We start from the raw sequence: 27,129 nt of genomic DNA on the forward strand, positions 1-27,129 counted from the left end.
AGTGGACTTCAGCTCATCTTCCGCTTGACAATATTCCATAGATTGTCTACGGGGTTCAGGTCAGGTGAGTTCGTTGGCCCATCACATACAGAATTATCATGGTCAGCAAACTAGTTACTAGATGTTTTGGAATGATGGGCAGGTGCCAAATCCTGCTGGAAAAGAAAATCAGCATCTCCATAAAGCATATGGAAGCATGAAGTGCTCTAAAATCTCTTGAAAAGCGACTGCGTTGACTTTAGACTCTATAAAACACAGTGGGCCCTGCAACAGACTGGCGTCCTGTCCAGGGCGTACCCCACCTCATGCCCTATGACTACTGGGATAGGATCTAGCTCCCCTGAAGAGAGCTGGGACCACAGTCGCACAGATTACATTAGTAACACATAACGCCGTCGTGATTTAAAATCCTGCAGGGCAGCAAGATCCCCCTGCTGAAGAAAACACATGTCCAGGCCTGTTTGAAGTTCGCCATTGACCATCTGGATGATCCAAGGGAGGCATGGGAGATGGTCTTGTGGTCAGATGAGACCAAAATAAAGCTTTTTGGTATCAACTCCACTCTCTGTGTTTGGAGGATGAGAACATTCCCAAGAACACTGGCCCAACCATGAAGTATGGGGGTAGAAACAACATTTTTTGGGGTGCTTTTCTGCACAGCGGACAGGACGACTGCCCCGTATTCAAGGGAGGATGGATTGGGTCATGTATCATGAGATTTTGGCAAACAAGTCCTTCCCTCAGTAAGAGCACTGAATATGGGTCATGGCTGGGTTTTCCAGCATGACAATGACCCCAAACACACAACTAAGGGCAAATAAGGAATGGCTCCATGAGAAGTATTTCAAAGTCCTACAGTGGCCTGGGCAGTCTCCAGACCTGAACTCAGTAGAAAATCTTTGGTGGGAGCTGAAATCTGAGACCTGAAAGATCTGGAGATCTGTATGAAGGAGTGGACCAAAATCCTTGCTGCAGTGTGCAAACTTTGTCAAGAACTACAAGAAACGTCTGACCTCTGTAATTGCAAACAAAGGTTTCTGTACCAAATATTAAGGTCTGTTTTTCTATTGTATCAAATACTTATTTCATGGAATAAAATGCAAATTAATTATTTAAAAATCATATAATGTGATTTGTTTGAATTTTTTTATAGATTCTGCCTCTCACAGTTGAAGTGTACCTACGATAAAAATTGTGCAGATGTAGTTAGTAAACCTCACTCCCAATAGCTCAAAAGGATTCTCTGGTCACAAGGCCAGAGCCCTGGGTTTTAGCCTTCTGGTTAGAGAGTCCGACTCCCATGCCGGAGATCGTGAGTTCGCGTCCTGAGGGGAGCGAATGGGTGGAGTCATAACAACACAGAGTGCAACCGCTATATAACTCAAAAACCATATGGATTTGAATCACGTGTGATTACATCAGACATGCTTGAACCCTCGTGGGCATGCAAGAGTTTTTTCAGGCCTGTCGGTTACGTCATTCGCCTGTGGGCAGTCTTTGAGTAAGGAGTCGCCCACCCTCTCGTCGTTTTTTCATGGTTTAGGAATGGCTCAGAGACTGCTGCTTTGTTTGATAAAAATTTTTTCAAAAACTGTAAGGCACAACTGAGTGGACACCATTCGATAAATTCAGCTGGTTTTCGGTAAAAATTTTAACGGCTGATGAGAGATTTTGGTCTGGTAGTGTCGCTTTAAGGATGGCCCACGGCGCCTGACGGCGATCTGCGCTTCGAGGCGGCAGCGTCTCGCCATTTCAAGTTGAAAACTTCCACATTTCAGGCTCTGTTGACGCAGTAAGTCGTCAGAGAACAGAGAACTTTCAGAAGAAGTCGGCATGAGGAGTTTATTCGGACATTCCATTGTTAACGGACATTTTGTAATGAAAGAACGTGCGGGCAGAGTCACATGTCGGGCCGGACCCGACCGCGGGGGGTCGCGACAGGAAAAACACCTCCGTTGGAAACCTTAACGGGCAAGTTGGAACATGCCCAAGCTGTTAAACAATTTCTCAGTTACTCACTTGTTGAAAGCCATCAAAAGCCGCCTGAATTTTACAAATGGTTTTCAACACGGAGGTGTTTTTCCTGTCGCGGCGCACACAGATTCGTGGAGTCGTCACGGAAACGACTCGGCGAATTTGCGCGCACGTCTTTCATTACAAAATGTCCTTAAACAGTAGAATGTCCACATAAAGTCCTCATGCCGGCCTCTTCTGAATCTTCTCTGTTCTCTCACGACGTCCTGGGCGAATTAAGCCTTAAATTAGGATGTTTTCAGGTCGAAACAGGCCGACGACAGCGCCTGGAAGCGCTGCACGCCGTCCTGCTCCGTGGGAAGTCCTTACAGCGACAGAAACATCCCATAATCTCTCATCAGCCGTTAAACTTTTCACCAAAAACCAGCTAAATTTCTCGAATAGTGTCCACTCGGATATTCCTCACAGGTCCAGAAAAAATTTTGATAAAGCAACGCTCGCCGTCTCGAGCAGCGTGTGAAACAAAGGAATTCAGCCGAGAGGGCTGAACCACATCTCACTCAAGGCCTGCCCACAGGGAAATGACGTCACCGACACGCGTGAAAAAACTCACGCATGCGCACGAGGGTTCAAGCATGATTGGTGTAATCGCACGTCATTCAAATCCATATAGTTAAAAAAAAAAAAAAGTGTTGGTTTCTTATCTAATAGACCTCGTATATATATACATACATATATATATATATATATATATACTCGTATATATATATATATATATATATGTGTGTGTGTGTGTATATATATATATATATATATATATATATATATATATATATATATATATATATATATATATGTGTGTGTGTGTGTATATATATATATATATATATATATATATATATATGTGTGTGTGTGTGTGTATGTATACACCTCTTGAAAGTAGGTACTGTATATATCTTCTGCAGCCAGGTAAAATGTTATTGTTCCCTTGGCCTTTTCCAGTTGCCAGGGTGCTCAGCACTAATGAACCTGCCTGTCACATAAAGCTGTTAGCTGATGTTCCCTGATACTGATCCCTGTTCCCTGTACTGATAGACAAAGATCTTCAGAGGACACCAAGTACCAGTTATCGCATTCACTGGTTCATGTCCAAGTCTCCCAGTCACACAGTAAGTCATAAGATAAGAAGCAGCATGGCCCTAAAGATTTGGACCTGTGCTGTAGTAATTACTGTATACCAAGATCAACATTTTCTTCATCCAGCTTTAGCTTAAAGAGCAGCTAAAGCCCATGTGACAAAGTCAGCTACAAATGGTGTGTCAGAAAAATTTCTAATATACTCTTAACCCTCTGGAGTCGAATGATGCGCCCTCGTGTAAAAAGTCACATGACCTAATTAAGCGGACGTAACACGCAGTCTGCTGCACTCCGAGGCTCCCTTAAAATGCATGTTGAACATAGAGACTTCAACCTTTGTAGCACTTTTTAAATATTTTAATAGGCCTAGTATAACTTGACTTATGAGTATTTTTACACCATGCGTTTTTATGAATATTATTGTCATTTTTCGCTGCGCGTTTATGTACACACACACACAGCCAAAAGGATCATTTCCTTCTCTACTGCAGCAGTGACAGTGGTGGGAAGAAATATGGCTCCTTCTTCTTCATTAGTTGGCTGGCTCATGAATTTTCCACCGATCAGAAGGCACTAACCCCACATGTGTTCACTAACCCCACGTGTGTTTGATCACAGCCCACCCACCCCTCGTAGGTCTGATTGTGTGGTCGTTTTCTCTTTATTACTGGTGAAAAGCATGTGTGGTTAGTGTTTTGTTGTTGTTTATGGGTTATTTTTTGTAAAAATGAGGTGTTTTATGTATGTGGAGCACGTTTTTTGAACTGGAGGAAGGTGGAGCGCACAGTGTGTCATCAGAGTCTAAAACAGTGAGGATTCTGGTGCTGAAAGAGATGATCTGTCTTTTGTGCTGGAGGAGCAACCAAAGTAGATGGATCCACCAACGTGTGCATGGAGATCTGAACAGAGGGTCGGAGTTTGGACTGCTGTTTCCAGATCCAAATCTAGACACTGGTCCACCAGTAAACAGATTTCAGCCTCGGAAAACACCATGAGTGCAGGTTGATACACTTTCCACCCAAGTCCAAAAGACCGTTTTCTTTTGTTTTTTGCAGCTGACACAATTAGAACAATTTGCACCAACACCAATAAAATTACTGCAAAAAAACAAACAAACAAACAAACAAACAAGAAAACTAGGCATTGAAATGGAAGATCTGTACAAATTTTTTGGACTTATGATATACAGTACATGTCGTTGGTGTCACTGCCAAGTCTCCAGGATTACTGGAAACAAAATAATATTTTGTCTGTGCCCTTTTCAGTGAAAGTAATGTCCAGAGACAGATTTAGATCGGTATCCTGGAACATCCACCTAAGTGATCCAGATGAGGATGTAGGGAATGAGAAAAAGGTAACACCATGTCATGACAAACTGTTTTGAGTCAGGCCTCTTTATGATGGCATCCTCAGTGCCTGCCAGGCTTATTACCACCCGAGGAGGGAGCTGGCAGTGGATAAAAGGATGGTGGCAATGAAGGCAAAAACTGGAATGACTCAATATTTGAAGGACAAGCCAACAAAATGGGGCATGAAACGTTTTGTGTTGGCTGTTTCAAGTAATAGCGACACACTCAACTTCACCATTTATACTGGCAAGACTGTGACCACAAGTGAGCACAGGCTGTCATATGATGTGGTCATGAACCTGATCCAGCCAGCCTGGCTTGGTACTGGGTACCACATTTAAACGGGCAATTTTTAGACAAGTCCCAAATTGTTCACGGACCTGTCTAACATGAAGTTTGGGGCATGTGGCGCATACAGGGAGATCAGACGAGGATGCCCCAGAGGGAGGGCAAATGCTCTCACAAAAACTCTGAAAGAGGATGTATAAGATCTATAAGACATAACACATGCTCATCAGTTGGACGGGGTAGTCTACTAACTAATAATTTTTTTGGGCCACCTTTCCTCTGTTGTGAGAAATAAATACAAAGACACTGACATCCACAAAATGTATGTTTGATAGAAAAAAAAAGTGACTTCACTTGCCACTTAGTTTTACCCTTAATGGGGTAATTTGGGGTAATTTTCAGTTCAACTTAGTTTTTAGGACTACTTATTATAATTTGGGAGTTTATGACAGACAGACAGACAGACGTAGCCCTTAATGTGTGAGTGTATATATATATATATATATATATATATATATATATATATAAACGCTGCTCAAAGTTGGAACATTTCTTTTAGGGCGTTCGAAAAACTTCCGCTGACCAATGGCAGTGCAGCTGTGGTGCAGTGGCTCCGCCCCTTGCTGCCACATGTGACACTGCATTGTGTCGGTGAGGACACAGCGCGCGGAGCTCCACACGGTACAAGGTTACAAATGAGACATCAGCAGAAGAGCCGCCTGCGGTCTGACACGGGGTTCTTACTTCTTATTTCACGGTACCGGCGGCTTCATTCATCGAAGCTTCGTGCCGTGATGGACGCGGTGAGCGCGTGAAGGATTCTGCTTGCATCAGTGATGCTTTAATTCGGTGTGTAATCGGCTGTGATGTCGCTGTTATCGGTTTTCCGAACGTGTCTTATCGCAGTCCGTTAATTCCCTGCGCACTCTTGGTCCCACGAGGATGTCCGGCCGACGCGGCTGCGTGAACTCGTTGTGGTCCGGAACCGAGCGCGTCCGGATCGGAGAGCGTCTGAAAGCGACGCTGGCCGGGGTTGTGGAGCTGGAGCTGCTCAGGTGCAAATACCTGGAGATGGTGGGCGGGGCGCTGCAGAACCGAGCCGCCGAAACCGAGGAGCCACGGAGCGGGACCCCGGAGAGAGCGGAACCCGAGCAGGACCCACCATCCCGCAGGCAACAGGTCAGTGAGTGCGCGTGTCAGCCTGGAGCTGCACATGATGGGATTATTAAAGATGGATGCTGGGATGATGGTGATCTGCCAACAAGCCGCTCCGCCTGCGGCAGGGAGGGTTTGGTTCCGAGTCTGGTGGCCAGAGAGCATCCAGACACGAATCCAGGTCACTCAGGCTCACCTGGACATGACGTCATCGAGGTCTGGGTACCAGCTGGCCACATCTGTGCCAGGCATCATATTTATAATGGTGACACATTGTGGGAATATTAGAATTCTGCTACAGCGCAAGAACTCCAGAATTGTGCGAAGCAGTGTTTTGGAAGCAGAAGTGTTGTTTGAATTTCTACACTTATTATGATTTTCAGAAAAACCTCTCAGCTCAGTCCTGACACCCGATGTGGGTAGTACACTTTGGTGGGGATTTTATTGTCCCAATTCGCATAGTGATCGCAACACAAGACACCCAAAATAAGACAGCAGTAGCACAGCCAAAAATACTTTTTTTTTTTTTTAGACGGCTAGATTCTGCCGGCATGGTTTTGAGTCTTTATCTTCCACTCGGGATGAAAATTGCACATATTTTGGCATTGGACCTCAGCCATATCAGAATTCTGCTGCAGCACAAGACTTCCAGAAGTGTGCAAAGTCATGGTCCAGAAGTGGAAGTATTGTTCAAATTTCCAATTTTTTGTTTTTTAAAATGTATTTCAGAAAATTAAACTCTAACCGCAAACCATGCAAGATAAAGTTGCCAGGCTGCTGAGACATCAGGTTTACAGCCTTCTTCTGACACAGGAAGTGCATAGCACCCTTCCAGAAAGGAAGGCATTTTCAGGAATTAAAAAAGCGAGCTGCTCCTTCACCTTATTTATTTTCTGAAGTATTTGGTTGGAGTAGCAATTAGCCTCATTTCTGCCATATTTGTGGAATACTTTAGAAGGGGTTCAACCCTAAAATCCAGCCCCTAGATACGCCTGTGCCTGGCTGTGCTCCAGCAGCTGTAAAGGTCACTTTGGCATCCAATTTGCAATAATCCTCTCAATGCGACGAGAATGTGGTGACCTGCTTTATCGCTGTCAGTCTGTCCTGTGCTGGCTTTTTAGTAACTGGTGTGTAAACGGATGAAAAGAGGATGCCTGCTGTTTGTTCACATCCCAGGCTCCTGTCTTGTCCTGAATTTGATCCGCAGCTCTTTTTGTGCATGTTATGTGGAGAATGTGGGTTCATCCACACAAACTCAATTTCAACCTGAAATTTAAAATCAGTTGCTGCTGAATATAAAATCAATAATCAGTTATTATAGGCGACTGTAACTGTGAATTTCTTGCAAAAACAGTCAACAGCATTTGTGAGAAAACACTGATCTAATTAGTAATCAGTGACCTTAATGATGTTAATGTCAGCCAGCCATAAATGTTTGGCAGCAGTTTGGGCTTCCCAAGGACGGGCTTAAAGGCTCTTTAGTTTTCAGTTTTTTTTTTTTTTGGTTTTTTTTTTGTGAATCTGGACAGCGATTCACATTATTTCCACTAAATTAGCCTGCTGCAGATCATTTCCAGAACATGTTCAAGCAGCGTACATGAAGGTTTTTCACCTCAGCGAAGAAGCGTGCTGTGTTGTAACTACATTAATAACACTTTGTTGCTTGCAGAAAGTAACATGCACGTGTCAGAACAAAAATGATTGCGTGTGTGGAACTGAGTGGCGGAATTTTTCAGCAGCCTGAAGCACACGAATGCGTGCTCGTTCTAAATCAGGCAGCAGCTGAGGTCACTCCAACAGAATGTTGTATTTATTTTAGAAAGCAACACGAGGCTGCTCCAATGTGAGAAAAATCACTTTAGAAATATACCGTTAAAACCTCTGGTGGTGGCGAGGGGACAGATCTTGTGCTCTCCTGTCTGAGGACATTTATGTGCAGTTTGGTTCATGATGTGCCACCGTCCTCAACACCCACCTCCCAGCGTCGCCTCGCCTTCTCCCTGTGGTGCGGCGGTAGCCTACAGATGGGGGGGCAGCATGACTCATTCTCACCTCTGAAGGGAGCTGCCAGTGCGCCGCCGCCAACTAGAACTGTGTCCTCAGCCCAAACTGGTCCACGCCAACACAAAACACCATTTGCAGAAATGGCAACAAAACTGTTGTTGTGGCTGCTGAAGTGAAGTGACCACGTCTGCTTTAATCACAACAGAAATTCCACGCAATAGTTTGGAACATGGCAGTTTACAGGTTGATCAGCTCTAAATTTCTCAAGAAATCTCCTAATTAATCAGACACGCTTAAAGCTACAGTGTGTAGCATTTAGTGCCATCTAGTGGTGAGGATGCAGATTGCATTATGCCGTTGCCGGTCATGATTTTGTTTCCAGTCACATTTGTCTTCTTTGGCGATGGGGATTCATGCTCCTTTTACTTGCTCTTGTGATAAGCAATATGTATGATTCTCTATTTCACAAAAATTTAGGGTGAGACTGGACACCGTTGGTACTTGGTCGGAGGATCCTTGGGTATCACGACTCTGTATCTAAGGAGTGGCTACTTAGGGAGACTAATATGAGTATCACTTGCATTATAAGGGAGGCCAAGGCCACGCCCATGTTTCACCTGGCTGCAGCAGATCGATGGTTAGTTTGGAGATGTGGGGATGGGCCCGTTGTCATCCAAGATCCAAGGCAGTGCTGTGATGTTGTGGATCATAGATACGGTGAAGCGCAGCACTCGTGCATGCTCCCAGACTTGACTTGAGTGCAGGAGCAGCATGTTGCCTTAGAAACTGTTGGACCTTCAATGGCCCTAATGCCACCAACTTAGCTGCTAATTAGTGCTAACTTGGTGCTAACATTTCAAGTCTAAAATTTCACTCAGTGGAAATACTGGTTCATTAGTACAGTTAATTACACAGCAAGCCGAATTGAATCTGTAATAAAATGCTCACACAGGACAACCAGATGACTCGGCTGGGAGCGAACATCATATGGAGATGTGTATAAAGGAAAATAATTTAGGTGCCACATTTTCACGGGGAGATATTTGGACTTGGGGATCCATGGGCTCTAGATTGGGTAGTGTTTATAAAATAGGTTGCTGACATTTTTCAAGGGTGGTAATAAATTAAGCAGTTTCTGTAATGAGTTGGAATGGCGTGTGAGTCCAGAATGTTTTTAGAACCTTAGAACTCAACAGTTTTTTAGAAGAAGAACTCAGCTGTTTTATTTCCAGTTAATTATGTAATTTTCAATGTTAATTTACTGTCTTAATGTATTTATTAATTGTTTAAGTTCTTGTTATCTTATACACACTATTATTATTATTTTATTTTATTATTACTTAAATTTTATTTGATTTTTAAATGGACCACAATGGAAATAAGTGTTTTCACTTTTATTGTGTCATCCATGTATTTTAAACATATTTACAATTATGTACTTACATTGAACTTACTAAATAAAAGCACATACACACTCATGCTTTTAATATAAAGATGATTTATCGCCCCCTGCTGGAATGACGCGTGAGTCCAGAATGTAGTTAGCAACGTTATCTAATATCCATAGCTTCTCTAAAAATGAGTCCTATCAATGTTTCGTTTTGGCGCTGTTCATCCTTGACCCAAAATACATAAGCATACCAAACGGCAAGTGTCAGCTCTTCACAGTTTATCTATGATTGAAGTTACATGCACGCACGCACGCAGAGCTTTTTGTCTTTTTCACTTTCTGGTGCAAGCAGGTGCTTTTATTGTTACACACAAACAGAGATGGTGGCAAAAGACATCAACTTCTCACTTATGGTACCAGCAACAAAGCTAAACTAACTAACTAAACTGACTAATACAATTGAACTACAAAAGCACAAAAATCAACAACACTAACAACACTGTCAAACTACATGAACCACAATAACATTTAAAACTCTAAACTCCCATGATACATTGCAGCACAATGTCCATTCTTTACTGGTTAGCTAAAATGACTAATTTCGCCAAAAATATTTGTCCTGTCAACTTTCTGTTTTCGCAGCATTCATCTTTGACACAAAATTTATAAGCATACCAAGCGGCAAATGTCAGCTCTCCCCGGTTTCTGCGTGCTCAGAGCCATGCACACATGCACACAGAGGCCACTTGGCTATTATAATATAGAGTAGTGCATTGCCCGCGGGGATCCATGGGCTCTAGATCGGGTAGTGTTTATAAAATAAGTAGCTGACATTTTTCAAGGGTGGTAATAAATTATGCAAAGTTTCTATAATGAGTTGGAATGGCATGTGAGTCCAGAATGTATTTATCGACATCCATTGTTCTCTGTTGTTACATAATATCCTTAATTTCTCCAAAAATATTAGTCCTATCAATATTCTGTTTTGGCAGCGTTCATCCTTGACCCAAAAAACACATAAGCATACCAAACGACAAATGTCAGCTGTCTTCAGTTTCTCCTTGATCAAAGACACACACACGCACACAGAGGCCACTTGGCTTTTAATATGTAGATGCAAGTACCAAGTGTGGCAGAGTTTGGGGTGGAGGGGGGTGGCGTATCGTGGTTTTGATTGAAATCGTGCAGATGTGGCTGAAAAATGTGCTCTGATAGCAAAAAAAGAAAAAAAAAAGAAAGGGAAACCCCCCCCATGTCATTACTGTACAAATCCATATGTGGCAGCTTTAGATAACAGGCAGCTGTTCCACATAAATTTCATACGTCTGCTCAGCAGAAATGAAATCAGATGCTGTATAAAAATGAATCAGATTTTAGATCACATTCAACGTATGTAATCGTTTCAGTGCCAGAACCTTTCACGCTTCTTGGCACCTCCTGGTGTTTTCTAAATGGATGTCAAGGACAAATGGGTGAAACTCTGAGGAGTGTTCCAGACTGAAATTGTCCAGGCTGCAGATAACAGCACAGGAGTGAGGCAACATGCTGCAGAGCTCGTCTTAATTCTCTCGTACCATATGCGAGTCTCATCTGCAGTGCAGATTTCTCACTGTTGTAATTTGGCTTCATAGTGCAAAAACATCTTTAGCTCGTACCCCGTCTTATGGAGTGAGGCAGCTTTTGTGTCTGTTCTTGACTGAATTTGACCAAACTCGCAATATGTGCAGTTGTGATGCTGCTGTGCTGGAGCACATTACATCGTCTGACGATGAAGATGCACTGTGTGGGATGTAATATCTAAATTCCAAACAGCACATTAATAATGCAGAAATGATAAATGGTGCACACCAGTACTTCTCACTAAGCGCTCTTAGGCCCTACAGTGGTTGTCCAAATCATCCTGCCTCAATATGGCAACAGCTGCAGTTTGTCTCACTTTCATAACATAATGCACCCTTAAATGCGAGGCACGCTGCTGGTGCAGCTGCATTCAGGGTAGCGTTCTTATCCAATCAGTCTGTGCATTTTCTCCTAATGTTCCGGTGGGGCTGTGTTACTCCCTCACGTGAAGGAATATCATATTACCGAGCAGACCCCCAGCCAGTTATCTGTCAGCCGTTATGATCAGATCACGCAGTCATCTCTGTGTAACATTATATGGCGTAATGCGGCGTGCACGCTGCTGTGGAGACAACCAAAGATTTGTCTTAAGGACAGATTTAATTAGAGTTTAAAGGCTCTGTTTGTGTGTTTGGGCTTATGGAGAGAACTCACAGAGCTTTCCAGCCACAGCAAATGTTGATTGTGAGTTTTCAAGTTCAGGATGAGTTAAACATTTCGAAAAGGCCTGCTGTGTCGTCGTGCTTCTGTGTGGGAGGTGAAGTGAGAGTTGGAGAGCGAGCAGCTGTAGCTATGGTGAGCAGGGTTCAGCAGCCTCGAAGGATACTACACAAGTGGGAGGGGGATTATTTGTGTAGGGAAGTGTGTGTGTGTGTGTGTGTGTGGTGGTGGTGGTGGGCGGCGGGGGGGGGGGTGTCCTTCAAAATTCCCTTCTCTCTTACCCGGCAACCAGTACCCGCCCCACTCAATGACTCACTCTCTTATTTCTGTCGTTTCACTTTCTTTTCTTTTTTTTTTTAGTCACCCATTCAGCCACCACTCACCTTGACTTAACCGGAAAAAAAAAAAAAAAATTGGGGGGCAACAGTGAGCCAAAGCTTAGAGGTGCACAAAGGACCACAACAGGTCAAAGTCTGCAACTATTTCTCCCTTTCATCATCTTCTTTCCATCCCCCATCCCTTCTGCTGTCCGGTCTGGTCTTTGTTACGTCATCTGTCCGCTCCCATTATCTTCTAAACCCCGCCCCCATCCGGTGGTCACTCCAGCAGTGAGTCACTACCTGCATTGTTCCTTCAGTAACGCGGGGATTGATCTGTGCCACTCAGCGATCGGTCTAAAGTAGGAGCACTCCTGGAGCGAAGGCGAGGGATTTGGAGGATAATTGGAGGGGGGACGGGGGGGGGGAGGTGCACTTTTCTAACCTGATGCGTATTGTGTTCCGGTTAAGTGTGGTGATGTGACGGGCATCTATTGTGAGTGTCATGCACAACTTTCAGCTGCACTCCTGTACTGATTTAATGTTTTATAAACCGGAACCTGTTTCCTGGATCAACATGAATCATTTGTTTTTTGTTTTGTTTTGTTTTTAAATCAGCTTGTTGCAGACTGATTGGGTCATGATGATGTCACAGCACCAGGTGCTGGAGGCGGATAAGACCGTGTGGTTGACATGTCGAGGCATGAGGTCGGTCCTTCTTGTCGTCTTTGTTGTATTAACTTCACAACGTCCAAAATACTCAAAGTGAAAAGTGCCACTGTGGCGTTTCACCAACAAGCATTACAACAGCTCTTTGTTTTATCTGGACGCAACCGAACCGTCGTGTAGAAATTATATCAAAATGATACAAACTGATATCATCTGGTACATAAGAATTTGGACAGTGACATTTTTGTAATTTTGCCTTTGTACAACACCCTGATGGTACTGTAGGAATTTATATACACAGTCTCTCCATCCTCAGAGGCCATAAGTAAATGGATAAAGTTAGGATTATTGATAATATGAACTTTTACAGACACTTTTCTTTAGACGGTTCCGAGAATGGATATATGAACTTCTCTAAGTCACTGAATATGTCTTAGACTTTGTTTATCTCAATCAAAACAGTATGGTAGTGTGATAAATCCGCCTCACCGACATGAGTGGCCGTGTAAGGAGACGAATGAGGAAAGCCACCAGGACCCACATGAAGGAGTTATAGGTTTATGTGGCTCTGACTGGAGAGACTGTGCAAAGTGCAACTTTTGCCTGTTGCATCACCAGTTATACAGTTTCATGGTGGAGTTAAAGAAAGAAGGATTTTCATACAAGAAAACAGTCTAGGCTTGAGCCTCCCATGTGCCTTCTGGCAAACTGCAGCTACAATAAAACACAGACATAACTGTAGTACTACCAACACAAAATTCTTGCTCTGGTAGTCTGACTTCTGTCTTGATGAACATTATTTGCCTCTGTGATCCATACACATGGACTTATTTTGTTTTGTAAAAACAAACTCAGCCCTCCACATTTGCATTGCTCATCATCATGATCAGACCTCCAGATGATTGTCCAGATTTGCCATCAGGTGGTAGTCATGGGGGGAAGAAACAGTTCATACCTACACTCCTGTACAGCTGCCAGGGAGGTTTGGTTGTTGCAGACCAGATGTTACCACTTTGCTGTAGAGTCCAGCATTGTACTCCCTATTCATGGTAGTAATCACTACCAATGATTCCAGAAGATTGGCCATTATCTCCGTTGTGGTATTTTCCACCAGTGGAACCAGGTCTGAAATCCTGAGGTATTGGGGACGTTGTTTTCTGAAGACCAGGATCTGGTGCTTGAGGCACCAAGTGGGGGTAGTTGTGAGATGCTTGTGTGTAGTAATGCAACACACCTCTTTATTTATTGTGGCGCCATTGTTAGTTTTTGACAATAAAATCTCATTTCAGCCAAGACGGCTAGTGAGTGAAGCATCTACTCTTGCTGTCATTTTCTGGAACAATGCGGGACCTCATGCAGTTTCGGACACAATTGAGGCCCGACAGGCAGGAAGCTCATTAATTTTATATGTTAACACATAGTCCGGCTGTTGTTTTTAACTTACACTCATCTTCTTTGCTGGGTTGAATAAAGAACTTCCACAAAGATACTTCTGTTTGTCAGCTTCATTGATAACTTTTTTTAAGCAACGCCTTTTTTGTGTAACTCTGTGAATGCAAAGCATTGAGATGTGAAACGGGCTGTAACGAAGCACAGTGTCAGTGATGACTCAGAGCAGCTTGGATGAAAACAGGCGTATGACCGGCTACGACTTGTTGACTGTGACTGTACACTCCTGTGTCACTGCTTCAAAAAGATCCTTCAACTGGCTGGAAACAGAAAGCTGGAATAAAGACAGCAGGTGGGATTAGTGCATGGAAGGATCTAGTCCATGTGGTGGAAAAGCACTCATGGAGAACCACATGACTGTTTGGTATTTCAAGATTCAAGTTTGCATTTCATGCTTTCCCATTTGCTCTCTGGGTTTTAGTACTGCTGGACTCACGTTTGTACATATTGTGATATTGATTTCAACTGTCATTACCATGACTTATACGGGTGATTCTTAGACTATGGGCACTTATTATGTCCTTTGATCATATTGTATGAAAAACAGAAAAAAGGGGAAATTTCACATTTTTATAGTTATCTTTACAATGAAAGTGTGTTAAGAAATTTGTTCTAGTAGTCTATGATGATTTTTTTCACCTTTTTTCAGCATCATTATATGCAAATATTGCCGTTTTGTGCTTCTCCCACACCCAGACTTTTGATCTTCAATGATAAAAATGAATGGTAAAGAAACATTTTTTCTAATGTTTTAAAATATCTCTGAATCAAATATCAGTAAAATAATCAAAACATAATTGGGGTATTCAATGTCATACAACTGTTGTGATTTTTTTTTAAACAAAATGTAGTTGTCCCACACTATTGCCGTAATTTCCACCATAACACTAATGTCCCTTTAAACAGTTTGTATGAAAGATTGTTTGGGTAGTTTCTATGGAGATAAACAGTGACATCAGAGCACATGTATATAGCACCAAATCACAACAAACAGTTGCCCCAAGGCGCTTTATATTGTAAGGCAATGGTGTGGTGGAAATTACATTTACAAGGCTAATAGTGTCCGTAGTTAAAGAATCACCCATACACAGTTATTAACACTTAATTAAATAAGTGTGGACATTGTTTGTTATTGGTACAGGAGACATGCTCACTTTATACACCTCAGGCATATAAAACAGTTATTAAACCCCTGATTGCTCTACTCAACTTTGACAAGTGTGTTGATTGAGAAAAGTCTTTTGAAACCAGAAATAGACAGGTATCAACTAGAGCTGCAACTAATGATTATTTAATTTGTTGATTAATCTGGTGATTATTTTCTCTATTAATCCATTAGCTGTTTGTGGCATAAAGTGTCAGAAAATGGAGAAACTTGTGTTTGTCAGTGTTTGCCAAAGTTCAAGATGAAGTATTCAAATATTTTATGTCTAGAACCCAAAGATATTCAGTTTACTGTGTCACAGCGAAGTAAAGAATTCAGAACATATTCATATGTAACAAGTTGAAATAGCTTAATGATTGATTTTAAAAATAGATGGAGATTACTTTAATAGATTAATCATTACAACTGTAGTATCAAAATGATACTCAACTGTGAAAGACAGAATCTAAAAAAACAAAAATCCAGAAATTCACATTGTATGACTTTTAAATAATTAATTGTAATTTTACTGCATGAACTATTTGATACAATAGAAAAACAAACCTTAATATTTGGTACAGAGACCTTTGTTTGCAATTACAGAGGTCAGATGTTTCCTGTAGTTCTTAAGTTTGCACATTGCAGCAGGGATTTTGATAGACTATTTACCTGCCGATGGTATTCATACTAAAAATGTCCACTGAAGATTCAAGGCCCACCTTTTGCGTTCATTGTTCATTAAAATTAGAATAAAAAACAAGCCCCTAATCAGCTGGTTTGGATAAATGTAAACAAATGTCACCTTTGCCAAGCTAACAAGAGGATTTTGCAATGTATTTTATGTTGTACCTGTGATATTTATATCACCTGATTAATAGAAGAAGTAAGTCCCCTATGGGCCCTAAGATATGTTGGTGCTGGTGCATGTCCCTAACTACCATAGCATGAAGCAGCTCATTACAGATGGTACACCAATCCATCATAGGTTACTTCCCCAGCTGAGGCTGGTCCCCATTTAAAGGTGGGTGTTAAGTGTGTTATGCAAGGAAACAAACAGGTACTGTGATTGGGAATCAAACCCTGGTCTGTATATTGGTAGTTCAGGTTCTATCCCACTGAGCTACCTGTTATGCAATGTCATAAGTAAAGTTTAAAAAATGGGGGAGAGAGGCATTGCCAAGTCCATCATCAATAATACTTAACAGCCCCAACTTCAAAAATTGAAGCCGTGTTGGTAGAGACCTTTTGAAAAAACCCCACATAGTGACCATGTTTCTTCATTTTGTACCACTAACATTCCAGTGATTGCACAGCAGGATACATGCATGTTATTTTGTTGGTATTTGAGTGTATGGTGGCATTTTGTAACTCCCTTTATGACTTCCCCATCCATTCATTCTTCCTGATCTAGTTTCTGGGAAACAGCAATCAGTCATCTGAGCATGAAACTCAACTTTGATAACTGCTTCAGCAATATTTGTATATGACTAAGCCTGTTTTTAAAAAGTGAACAGTCATTTGTTCTGGTGTTTTTTAGGATCCCTGTGGCTCTTACACAGTGGTGCTGCCCAGTGACGGACGCCCGGCCGACTGCAGCAGTAACTCTGGGGATGTGATGGTCCAGTTGACAGGGGCGAGTAGCTCACGCTGGTCTACTTTGTCCTGGGACACGCCCTCTGACCTGCTGTCTCCTCCAACACCAGACCCCAGTGGACCAGTCCACTTGGACAGCGACTCCAGGCCGAGCTCAGGTATATTACTGCTGAGCACAGGCTGGTCAGACACTTTCGTGTTCAAGTGTGTGGTACATGATTTGTAAAATGACCGATTTATCACCTTCTAAGCTGACCTTGTGTGACACAGGTCTCATTACTCATTAAACATACTCTTTTAGACTTTTGTTTACTCTGTCACTTGACACTCATTTGGTTTCTCTGCGGCCTTTCTTGCCACACAATCTGTCCTTATTGTGAGCCTCTGTTGCTACGCCCATCGCAGAACCTTCCTCCCCCTGCTGTCTGAAATGGTTCAACTAATATCTTCAAACCAGAAGGGCAGTTCTTATTTTTAGGTTGTTTTAAACATGTTCTTGTTAAAATTCCTTAATTTTGTGTCATTGGTTATACAGCTTCATGGTGAAGTGGTATTGAAGACGGTTTTTGTAAAAAGAAGACCTGAAAGTTCATCTACAATTTGCCAGAAGGTACATCTGAGATGGAAGTCTAGATTTGATATTTTGGTGAAAGAAAATCCTCTTCGATACCACTTCATCATGAAGCTGTATAACTGGTGATACAAAATGCAAAACATGCACTATGCACAATTTCTCCATTCAATCAATCAATTTTATTTATATAGCGCCAAATCACAACAAACAGTTGCCCCAAGGCGCTTTATATTGTAAGGCAAGGCCATACAATAATTACGTAAAAACCCCAACGGTCAAAACGACCCCCTGTGAGCAAGCACTTGGCGACAGTGGGAAGGAAAAACTCCCTTTTAACAGGAAGAAACCTCCAGCAGAACCAGGCTCAGGGAGGGGCAGTCTTCTGCTGGGACTGGTTGGGGCTGAGGGAGAGAACCAGGAAAAAGACATGCTGTGGAGGGGAGCAGAGATCAATCACGAATGATTAAATGCAGAGTGGTGCATACAGAGCAAAAAGAGAAAGAAACACTCAGTGCATCATGGGAACCCCCCAGCAGTCTAAGTCTATAGCAGCATAACTAAGGGATGGTTCAGGGTCACCTGATCCAGCCCTAACTATAAGATTAGCAAAAAGGAAAGTTTTAAGCCTAATCTTAAAAGTAGAGAGGGTGTCTGTCTGATCTGAATTGGGAGCTGGTTCCACAGGAGACGAGCCTGAAAGCTGAAGGCTCTGCCTCCCATTCTATTCTTACAAACCCTAGGAACTACAAGTAAGCCTGCAGTCTGAGAGCGAAGCGCTCTATTGGGGTGATATGGTACTGAGGTCCCTAAGATAAGATGGGACCTGATTATTCAAAACCTTATAAGAAGAAGAATTTTAAATTATATTCTAGAATTAACAGGAAGCCAATGAAGAGAGGCCAATATGGGTGAGATATGCTCTCTCCTTCTAGTGCCCGTTAGTACTCTAGCTGCAGCATTTTGAATTAACTGAAGGCTTTTCAGGGAACTTTTAGGACAACCTGATAATAATGAATTACAATAGTCCAGCCTAGAGGAAATAAATGCATGAATTAGTTTTTCAGCATCACTCTGAGACAAGACCTTTCTAATTTTAGAGATATTGCGTAAATGCAAAAAAGCAGTCCTACATATTTGTTTAATATGCGCTTTGAATGACATATCCTGATCAAAAATGACTCCAAGATTTCTCACAGTATTACTAGAGGTCAGGGTAATGCCATCCAGAGTAAGGATCTGGTTAGACACCATGTTTCTAAGATTTGTGGGGCCAAGTACAATAACTTCAGTTTTATCTGAGTTTAAAAGCAGAAAATTAGAGGTCATCCATGTCTTTATGTCTATAAGACAATCCTGCAGTTTAGCTAATTGGTGTGTGTCCTCTGGCTTCATGGATAGATAAAGCTGGGTATCATCTGCGTAACAATGAAAATTTAAGCAATGCCGTCTAATAATACTGCCTAAGGGAAGCATGTATAAAGTGAATAAAATTGGTCCTAGCACAGAACCTTGTGGAACTCCATAATTAACCTTAGTCTGTGAAGAAGATTCTCCATTTACATGAACAAATTGTAATCTATTAGACAAATATGATTCAAACCACCGCAGCGCAGTGCCTTTAATACCTATGGCATGCTCTAGTCTCTGTAATAAAATTTTATGGTCAACAGTATCAAAAGCAGCACTGAGGTCTAACAGAACAAGCACAGAGATGAGTCCACTGTCTGAGGCCATAAGATCATTTGTAACCTTCACTAATGCTGTTTCTGTACTATGATGAATTCTAAAACCTGACTGAAACTCTTCAAGTAGACCATTCCTCTGCAGATGATCAGTTAGCTGTTTTACAACTACCCTTTCAAGAATTTTTGAGAGAAAAGGAAGGTTGGAGATTGGCCTATAATTAGCTAAGATAGCTGGGTCAAGTGATGGCTTTTTAAGTAATGGTTTAATTACTACCACCTTAAAAGCCTGTGGTTCATAGCCAACTAATAAAGATAGATTGATCATATTTAAGATCGAAGCATTAAATAATGGTAGGGCTTCCTTGAGCAGCCTGGTAGGAATGGGGTCTAATAGACATGTTGATGGTTTGGATGAAGTAACTAATGAAAATAACTCAGACAGAACAATCTGAGAGAAAGAGTCTAACCAAATACCGGCATCACTGAAAGCAGTCAAAGATAACGATACGTCTTTGGGATGGTTATGAGTAATTTTTTCTCTAATAGTTAAAATTGTATTAGCAAAGAAAGTCATGAAGTCATTCACAGCCACAGAAGCCTGTAACTTTATCTGGGTGTCTTGGTGGCTTTCCTCACTCTTCTTCTTGCACAGTCACTCAGTTTTTGAGAACTGTCTACTCCATACAGATTTACCATAGAGTGCCATACTGCTTGTATTTGTTCATAACTGATGTAAATAAAGTTCAAGACATTCAGTGACATGGACATGTTCATGTATCCATCCCCTGACCTCTCTGAAGAAAACTGGTGATTAAACTGATTATTTCCAGGTATTATACCAAAGTGGCCCATTACTTATGCAACCCATCATCTTGGCTTTTATATTTTTAATTAATATCAAGTTGTAGAGATTTGCTTTGAATTTAAGAAAGATAACAAAACTTAGAAAGATAACTTAGAGGATAACTTAGAAGTTTTTATATTGAGAACCCTAATTTTCTTTTTGTATGTGAATTGGCATAAACAAATTAAAATGTGTGAAATACCAAGGGGCCCAGTAGTTTTGGAGGGCACCCATTTATGGGTGATTCTTTAACTACAGGCACTATTGGCCTTGTAAATGTAATTTCCACCACACCATTGCTTTACAATATAAAGCACCTTGGGGCAACTGTTTGTTGTGATTTGGCGCTATATACATGTGCTCTGATGTCACTGTTTATCTCCATAGAAACTACCCAAACAATCTTTCATACAAACTGTTTAAAGGGACATTATAGTGTTGTGGTGGAAATTACGGCAATAGTATGGGACAACTACATTTTGTTTAAAAAAATCACAACAGTTGTATGACATTGAATAACCCAATTATGTTTTGATTATTTTACTGATATTTTATTCAGAGATATTTTAAAACATTAGAAAAAACTTTTCTTTACCATTCATTTTTATCATTGAAGATCAAAAGTCTGGGTGTGGGACAAGCACAAAATGGCAATATTTGCATATAATGATGCTGAAAAAAGGTGAAAAAGTCATCATAGACTACTAGAACAAATTTCTTAACACTTTCATTGTAAAGATAACTATAAAAGTGTGAAATGTCCCCTTTTTTCTGTTTTTCATACAATATGATCAAAGGACATAAGTGCCCGTAGTCTAAGAATCACCCGTATATATTGCACAATGGCAGCAGCTGTCCCCATAAGTGGTCAAATTCCGCAATACCACGCAGGGGTCAGATGAGACTGTGGCGCCAATACGGCGCCACAGTCTCAAACATTTACTTCCCAAGATGTGCATGTCGTTGACTTGGTAACAAAGTAATCCATTGAAGAGGAACATTTTTTTTTAGCACTGTAATGTAGTTTTATCACATTTCTTATTCAAACATGACATTGCTGTTTTGTCGTTACAGCAAACACGTGTGCTAAGGCTAATGAAATTGTCATTGTTAATGTTAGACACTGTAGACATTAATGTTAGCAGCTAACTAGCCAGTTAGCTTACCGAGATGACTATCCCTCTTCGTCAGCATCTGAATCAGCCATGCGCTTCCTTCTTAGATGCTCCTGCATCACTGTTGTACTGCCGTGGAAGGCAGCTTTTGCATAGCACATTTTTGTCTTTAATTTGGTTAAAATGTTCCCAAACTTTTGCGCTTCATTGCCAGCTAGTCATGACATTGTTTTGACCTTTTCCAGTGACATCATTGCTGACCTCAGTTACCACTACTGTGAGTCAAGGACAGAAAGGCAGCGAAAAAATAAACAATGACATCTGTTATTAGTCACAGACGATTTTGACAGTCAATGTAATTGTGACTAGTCGACTAATCATGGCAGGGCTGCCACTATTAGTCAACTAGAACTAAACATAAACTGCTACATCCAAAATCCTTCAACTTAAACATCAAATGATACCCGCAAAACATTTGGTGTGTTTACCATAAAAAGCAGAAGCATAGTGACATTTTACACACATCTACTTACCTCTAAAAGTAGAGGTCCTACTGATAAAAGTGGCTGTAATTCCCAAAAGGTTGAAGTGAGGTTTTTCACCCCCTTAAATCTGAATATATTAACAGTGAAAACCAACACTTCCATCACATCATCAACTGCCCATTTTATAAATGGCATCCATTTGAGCACCTCCTGTGGAATGACCTCAGTGACTGTATTATTCGATTCTGGACAGACTTGACTCGTTTAAATTTAATAATGCATAGATCACTTTGTCTGTTGGCAAGTAAATATCACAAGGAACAAAGATAAGGTGCAATTCCTCAAGTATCTATCCTTGGGCTCTCGTGTTTAACCTTGGCATAATCTTGTTTGGACAAATGATTCAAAACAACAGATTATGACTACAATTATCCCATCACCACCCAAATATATAGATACATCAAGTTACTCCAGTTTCAGACACACTACAGTAATAAACCAATGGATGTTCAAAATGTCTAGAAAATAGTTTAAAATACTGCCCATTTCCAAATCACTGGTTACAGGATCAGACTGTTTCAGAATTGCTTCATGAACCATCCTGACGTATCATCTGGAAATTGTCTGATTAGTTTCATTTTTAAGTAGAAAGAAATTACAAAGCCTGACGGTGACCTCATAGCTGGGTTATTCTGATATGCTGCTGCCACTGCTGAGGTCAAGGGCAGAGTGCAGTGTATCGTTCTCTCTGCTGAGAGGGTGATTGGCTGGACTTCACCATCCCTCCGGGACCTGCATGCTGCCATAACCCTAAAGTGTGCTAGAAGGAATGATCACTCCCACCCTGGTCACAGATATTTTGAGGAACTACGCTCTAGCAGGCGGTTGTGTTTCATCAGGACCAAAACCACAGGTCATAAAAACAGTCTCTTCCCCTCTGCAATAAGTCATGAAACACAAAACTCAGTTTGACCTTCTCTCTTATTTCTGTACAGGCTCAACAAAATAAATTCTTGGAAATAAATTTACTTGGCAATAAGCCAGTTTCTAATCAAATCATGGCTGCAAACTGTTCTGTACCGACTTCTATTAAACCAGATAGTCATTTATGGACTGAAGCATCTTGGAAAAAATCATAGTAATCTTGCCAACAAACAGATGAGGGTTAAAAACATCTTATTTTGTGGCAAGAATTAAAACAAAAACCTGTTGACTGCAGTGAAATGTAGCAGCATCAACATCCAGTTTGCAGCATCAGACTTACTTTGTTTTCCTCTGTGCTGTCCAGGTTTTTATTCAGTGAGCGGCAGCTCCTTGTCAGACTCTTGCTACTCTGTGTCCAGTGATGCCACGCAGGGCATCTTGGTCCCACCAGCCAAACCCCTGAGACTGTGGGAGCATGACCCCCTGCCTGCTGACAGTACTGACACCCAGTGGTCAGAAGGTATAGTGCAGCAGCCTGCAGCACAGAATAGCCAGGAAGATGCTGATCTGACAGAATCAAGTCCAGCTTCAGGTGAGTTGTTAGAAATAATGGCCTGAAAATGCAGGCATAAATATTACCCCCCCCCCCCCCCCCCCAAGTAGTTTTTCTTGTCTTTTGCTGTTGTACTTGATGACAATCACATTCTGTGGTTTTGCCATTACCCCATCATGGAGTGTGGCACTCGCCTTGGTGCATGCATGCAAAATTGTTTAAAAATTTTGTTTTGGTGCCATTCTTTCCATTTAGATTGGTGCAAAAAAGTGCAGAGAAATTGACAGTTGCAGCATTGTTTGGCAATCCCTGAGACATGGCCATCTAGTCATAGGTCTTGTAATCCTTTAAACAGCCAAGGATTTTGCAAGCATGCTCCATAGTGTTGCACCACATTGCATTATGGGTAACAACAGAGATTTAGTGTTTGATGAACAAACTCTTGTTTAATATCTGTGGAGAGGATAACTTGACTTTTCAAGTTACTGTTATCTGTAGGTGCAACTGTTCTGAAACTGGTTCTCAGACATGAAAGGAATTAATATCCAGAGAAGTCTGTTTTGTTCACAAACATCGAGCTCTTAGTATTTTGGAAACAGCCAAATCTATAAATAGACATGGAATGTTTCAGAATAATGCGCTTTCCTCTACAGTTCCTGTGAAGTAACTTGACTTTATCTTGTCTTTCAGTCCCGAGTGACCTTGAAGTGACTGGTTGGACATTTTTATCAGACCTTTGCTCAGGCTTTGGTGATTCCCTGCCAATTTCAATACTCACACTTATCAGCCCATCCTCCTCTTCCTTCACATCTTTGCATCTTCCAAGACCCCAACTGGACCCCCGCTACTGTACAGACCTGGTGTCACGACGGACCAAAGAGATATATACCTACCCTAGTCCACTGCATGCTGTGGCTCTACAGAGCCCCCTTTTCACTTCCCAAAGCTACGAGCAACCAGTGTCTTTGAGTCCTGAAGAACTCCAACTTGATGAACATCCAGCAACCAATACTGACCAACCTTTGGCTTTCCAGTCTCAACAGCCTCCTGCATCTTTCACCCAATTGGAACAGTACATTGCTAGGCTGGCTCACCAGTACCGAAGTCGGGTAAGCTGTTCCACCTCTGATCTCAGTCCAGCTGTCACCCCTACTCCTGCCATACAGAGAGGCCTTTCCACTTCTGGCAAAAGCCACGGTTCCACTCAGTCCCTATCTGCATTTGAGAGTCGCACAACATCTTCCATCCTCCCAGGGAGCTGCATTACACCCTCCAAATCATTACTGGGCAACTCAGTGACAGTAAGCCTCAACTCAACAGGGAAAAAAGCCAGCCGGAACTCCATCAACTTGGGTAACCTTCCTTCTGCAACTGGAGAGGATGTGAATATACATCTGCATCTGAACCTCAATCTGAATCCGACTCCCAGTTTAAATCCAAGCCGTGGACTTGTGGACTATTCTAAAAATGGCAATTGTGGAAAAATTAATGACTTTACGCCAAATTTCACTGCCCCTGCTGTGCCACAGTCGTCCTCCTCCACGACACCAGTACTTCGAACTCGTCCTCGTATTTCAACGTGTCCTTCCAGCCTGAGTCACCGTAGTTCCCTTGAGGTCACTTCAGGGCCTGGGTCCAGCTATGCATCTGGACCACCTGCTTTCTCTCGATCACTGGATTGGAGCAGCGCTGCCTCGATGGACACCAGAACATTTGCATTTGATTCAAATTGTGAATCAGCTCCTGGGTCTCAGCGTTGCAGCTTGATCCAAGAATCCAGCTCCAGTCCTAAGCTAAATGAAGACTCGCCCATGGTGGGAGAGATCTCACGCCTCTCTGGACTGTCACGGGCTGTAATTGTCGGATTAATGGAACAAGGTGTGGAACTGGACATTGACTGCTTCCAAGCAGATAATCCAGGTGAGGTTAGGGGTCACAGTAAGAGTCACTTGATGATGCAAACAGAGCAGCCATATGACTGTACCAAGCGAAGTAATGTGACTCCTCCAAGACCAGTGCAGCTGTCTCTAAGTGTTACCCATTCTCCACAGTCTCAGACCAGCATCACTCCTCCCCATTCACACTCCAGCAGTCCCATCCATCCATACCAGTCCATTCATATTCCGTCTCCTCACTATTCCTCACGCTACCATTACCAGCAAATCCCTTCTCCATCAGACCTTCCATCCTCCACAGCCTCTTCACCCGCATCCCACCCCAATCAGAGGAGCCGCTCCCCTCCCTGCCCTCTGCAGGCCTCCCCCTTGAGTGCCACGCCACTCTCTGTTTTCCGGCGGGATGCCCCCTTCCAATGCTCCATGCCTCATGTCAATGCTAGGGGTTCTCCTTTGAATAAAAACTTCAACCAGCAAAGAGGTGGATCACTTCGGCACAGCAAGGGAGGAGGTGGGGGTAATAGCAGGTGGAAGAAGGGAGAGGGGCTCTACAGCGGTAAACATTCATCCCATAAGTTGATCAGAGCAGCAACAGTTAGCAGCTACATTAAAACAGAAGACCGTAGCACTGCTTGGGAAGGGGATGAGCAAAGAGAAGTTCAGATACCCAAGAAGACCTCCAGCAATCTTTGGAAAGGCTTTGAAGGCCACCTCTGGGGAGAAGAGTCAGTGAGTGAAAGGGAGGAGATGGACAGAGCCGAATATGGTTATGGATGGAGGAGGAATAGCATTGGAAGCTGGAAGAAAGAACACAGACAAGGTAAAGTTCCATCCAGCAACAATGACAAAAGACCAAAAGCAAACATCTCCCCTGTATTTTTAAAGAGGAGGGGAAAGGATGATGGAGAGAAAAGAAGCTCAAGTCTCAGGCTTTCCAGGAGGGCTTTGTTCCGGAGTGAATCTCAAGGTTTGCTGGTGCCTTGCACCAAGAGCGGGGAGCCTATAAAGCGGCCACACTGGGTCTCCTCCTTGGATGTGGGGCAGGGTAGCATGAGTATCAGCAAAGAAGAAGGGGTTAGACTACTGAAGGCAAAGGAGGAGGATAAACACCTGTCATCTACTGCTAGTCTCTTTAACATCTCACGATCTCAGAGCCTAGAAGGCAGCTGCCATTCCCTCTCACCTCTCTCCTCCCCTTCTTTTTCTCCATCACCTCCCCCACGGATGTCCCTTCAGCGCTCTCGCTCATTGAGGGACTTGGGGAGAAAAATGTTTGGCTCTATGAGGTCCCTGAGCCTGAAAAGGAAACCATCCAAGAAATGAGATGTGTATAGCTCTTAATCTAAACAGATCCAGCACTCAGTTTATATTAAAATGACAGTAATGGTCGATAGTGTTATAGTATCTCTTAAAGTAATCGGTATCTACTAATTCTGTCATTGTCCAGTGATGCAACAGAAGTCAAATCCCAAATGACTGCACTGTGTCCTAAAGTCCTTTCTTTGTGGCAATGGAGTGTTGTAAAATGCACAATCAGAAAACATGGCAAAGAGAGATATGGAATGCTGCATTGTCTCCTGGAAAAAAAAGATCTGGTGAAACTATAGGTGACAGTTTTACCCAGTGATCACCGAGAGAATTTCTTGAATGAACTGCAAAGAAAACTAATCTTTTAAAGCGATTAACCTCTATGGGCTTTGGTGGAACTTCAGATTTCCACAATATGAATACTGACTTAATATAGACAGAAGTACTGTTCTGGGGGACGCAGAATATTTTTTGGGGGCTGAAAAGTACCTAAGGTCGATGGCATCTCATAATGCTGCTTGTGAGGAGTTTCAGTACATTGTTGATTCTTTAACTATGAATGTATATGTGTACTCTGTCCTTGTGCATGCTGCTCTGTGACTTATTCTGTAATTATAACAATTGTGATAAAGAGAGATTCCTCTTTCTGGGCAATAACACCTCTAAAGTACAATCATTGGTCAGGTAATGACCACAATCAAGAAAATACTCAACATGATACTGTGCTCAGGATTTTGAGATATTGTTTGATTAAAATGGTATGTTACGTGAGAAAACCTGGTTTCATGTGACTTATAAAATAAAAAAGTTTTAAATCCTGTAAATGACTGAAGAATGACACACTCCAATATAAAGTTTGTAAAGTTTTTCAGCAAAGAGTGACTATTTGCAACTGCCTTAAATATACTATATTATATAACAGCTGAGTGGATCCTTGTCATTTGATTGGTGCTTTGTGTGTCACGTGAAATGGATTATTCATCCCATTTGTGTTGCA

At 42.1% G+C, this 27,129-nt stretch overlaps 1 protein-coding gene across 2 annotated transcripts; it reads left to right on the top strand.

The window, feature by feature from the left end:
- Window positions 1-5,440: 5,440 nt before the first annotated feature.
- Window positions 5,441-26,387, top strand: si:ch211-168f7.5 (dapper homolog 2). Of its 2 annotated transcripts, none has more exons than XM_034181239.1 (4): window positions 5,441-5,927; window positions 16,694-16,907; window positions 22,741-22,968; window positions 23,662-26,387. In XM_034181239.1, exons 1-4 carry the CDS (start codon window positions 5,691-5,693, stop codon window positions 26,145-26,147), a joined length of 3,165 nt encoding a protein of 1,054 aa, XP_034037130.1. In that variant the 5' UTR covers window positions 5,441-5,690; the 3' UTR covers window positions 26,148-26,387. The 2 variants fall into 2 exon arrangements, with proteins under 2 accessions (XP_034037130.1, XP_034037129.1); XM_034181238.1 differs by having other exon boundaries at window positions 5,443-5,927; window positions 23,620-26,387.
- The last annotated feature ends 742 nt before the right edge of the window (window positions 26,388-27,129 follow it).

The sequence above is a fragment of the Thalassophryne amazonica genome, chromosome 11, assembly GCF_902500255.1.
Source record: "Thalassophryne amazonica chromosome 11, fThaAma1.1, whole genome shotgun sequence".
Taxonomy (NCBI): domain Eukaryota; kingdom Metazoa; phylum Chordata; class Actinopteri; order Batrachoidiformes; family Batrachoididae; genus Thalassophryne; species Thalassophryne amazonica.

Excerpts from the sequence above, each read along its gene's own strand:
- si:ch211-168f7.5 (XM_034181238.1), top strand. The coding sequence starts at position 5,691 with ATGTCCGGCCGACGCGGCTGCGTGAACTCGTTGTGGTCCGGAACCGAG. Across the intron at positions 5,928-16,693 it reads CACCATCCCGCAGGCAACAG|GATCCCTGTGGCTCTTACAC; the intron begins GTCAGTGAGTGC and ends GGTGTTTTTTAG. Across the intron at positions 22,969-23,619 it reads AGAATCAAGTCCAGCTTCAG|TCCCGAGTGACCTTGAAGTG; the intron begins GTGAGTTGTTAG and ends CTTGTCTTTCAG.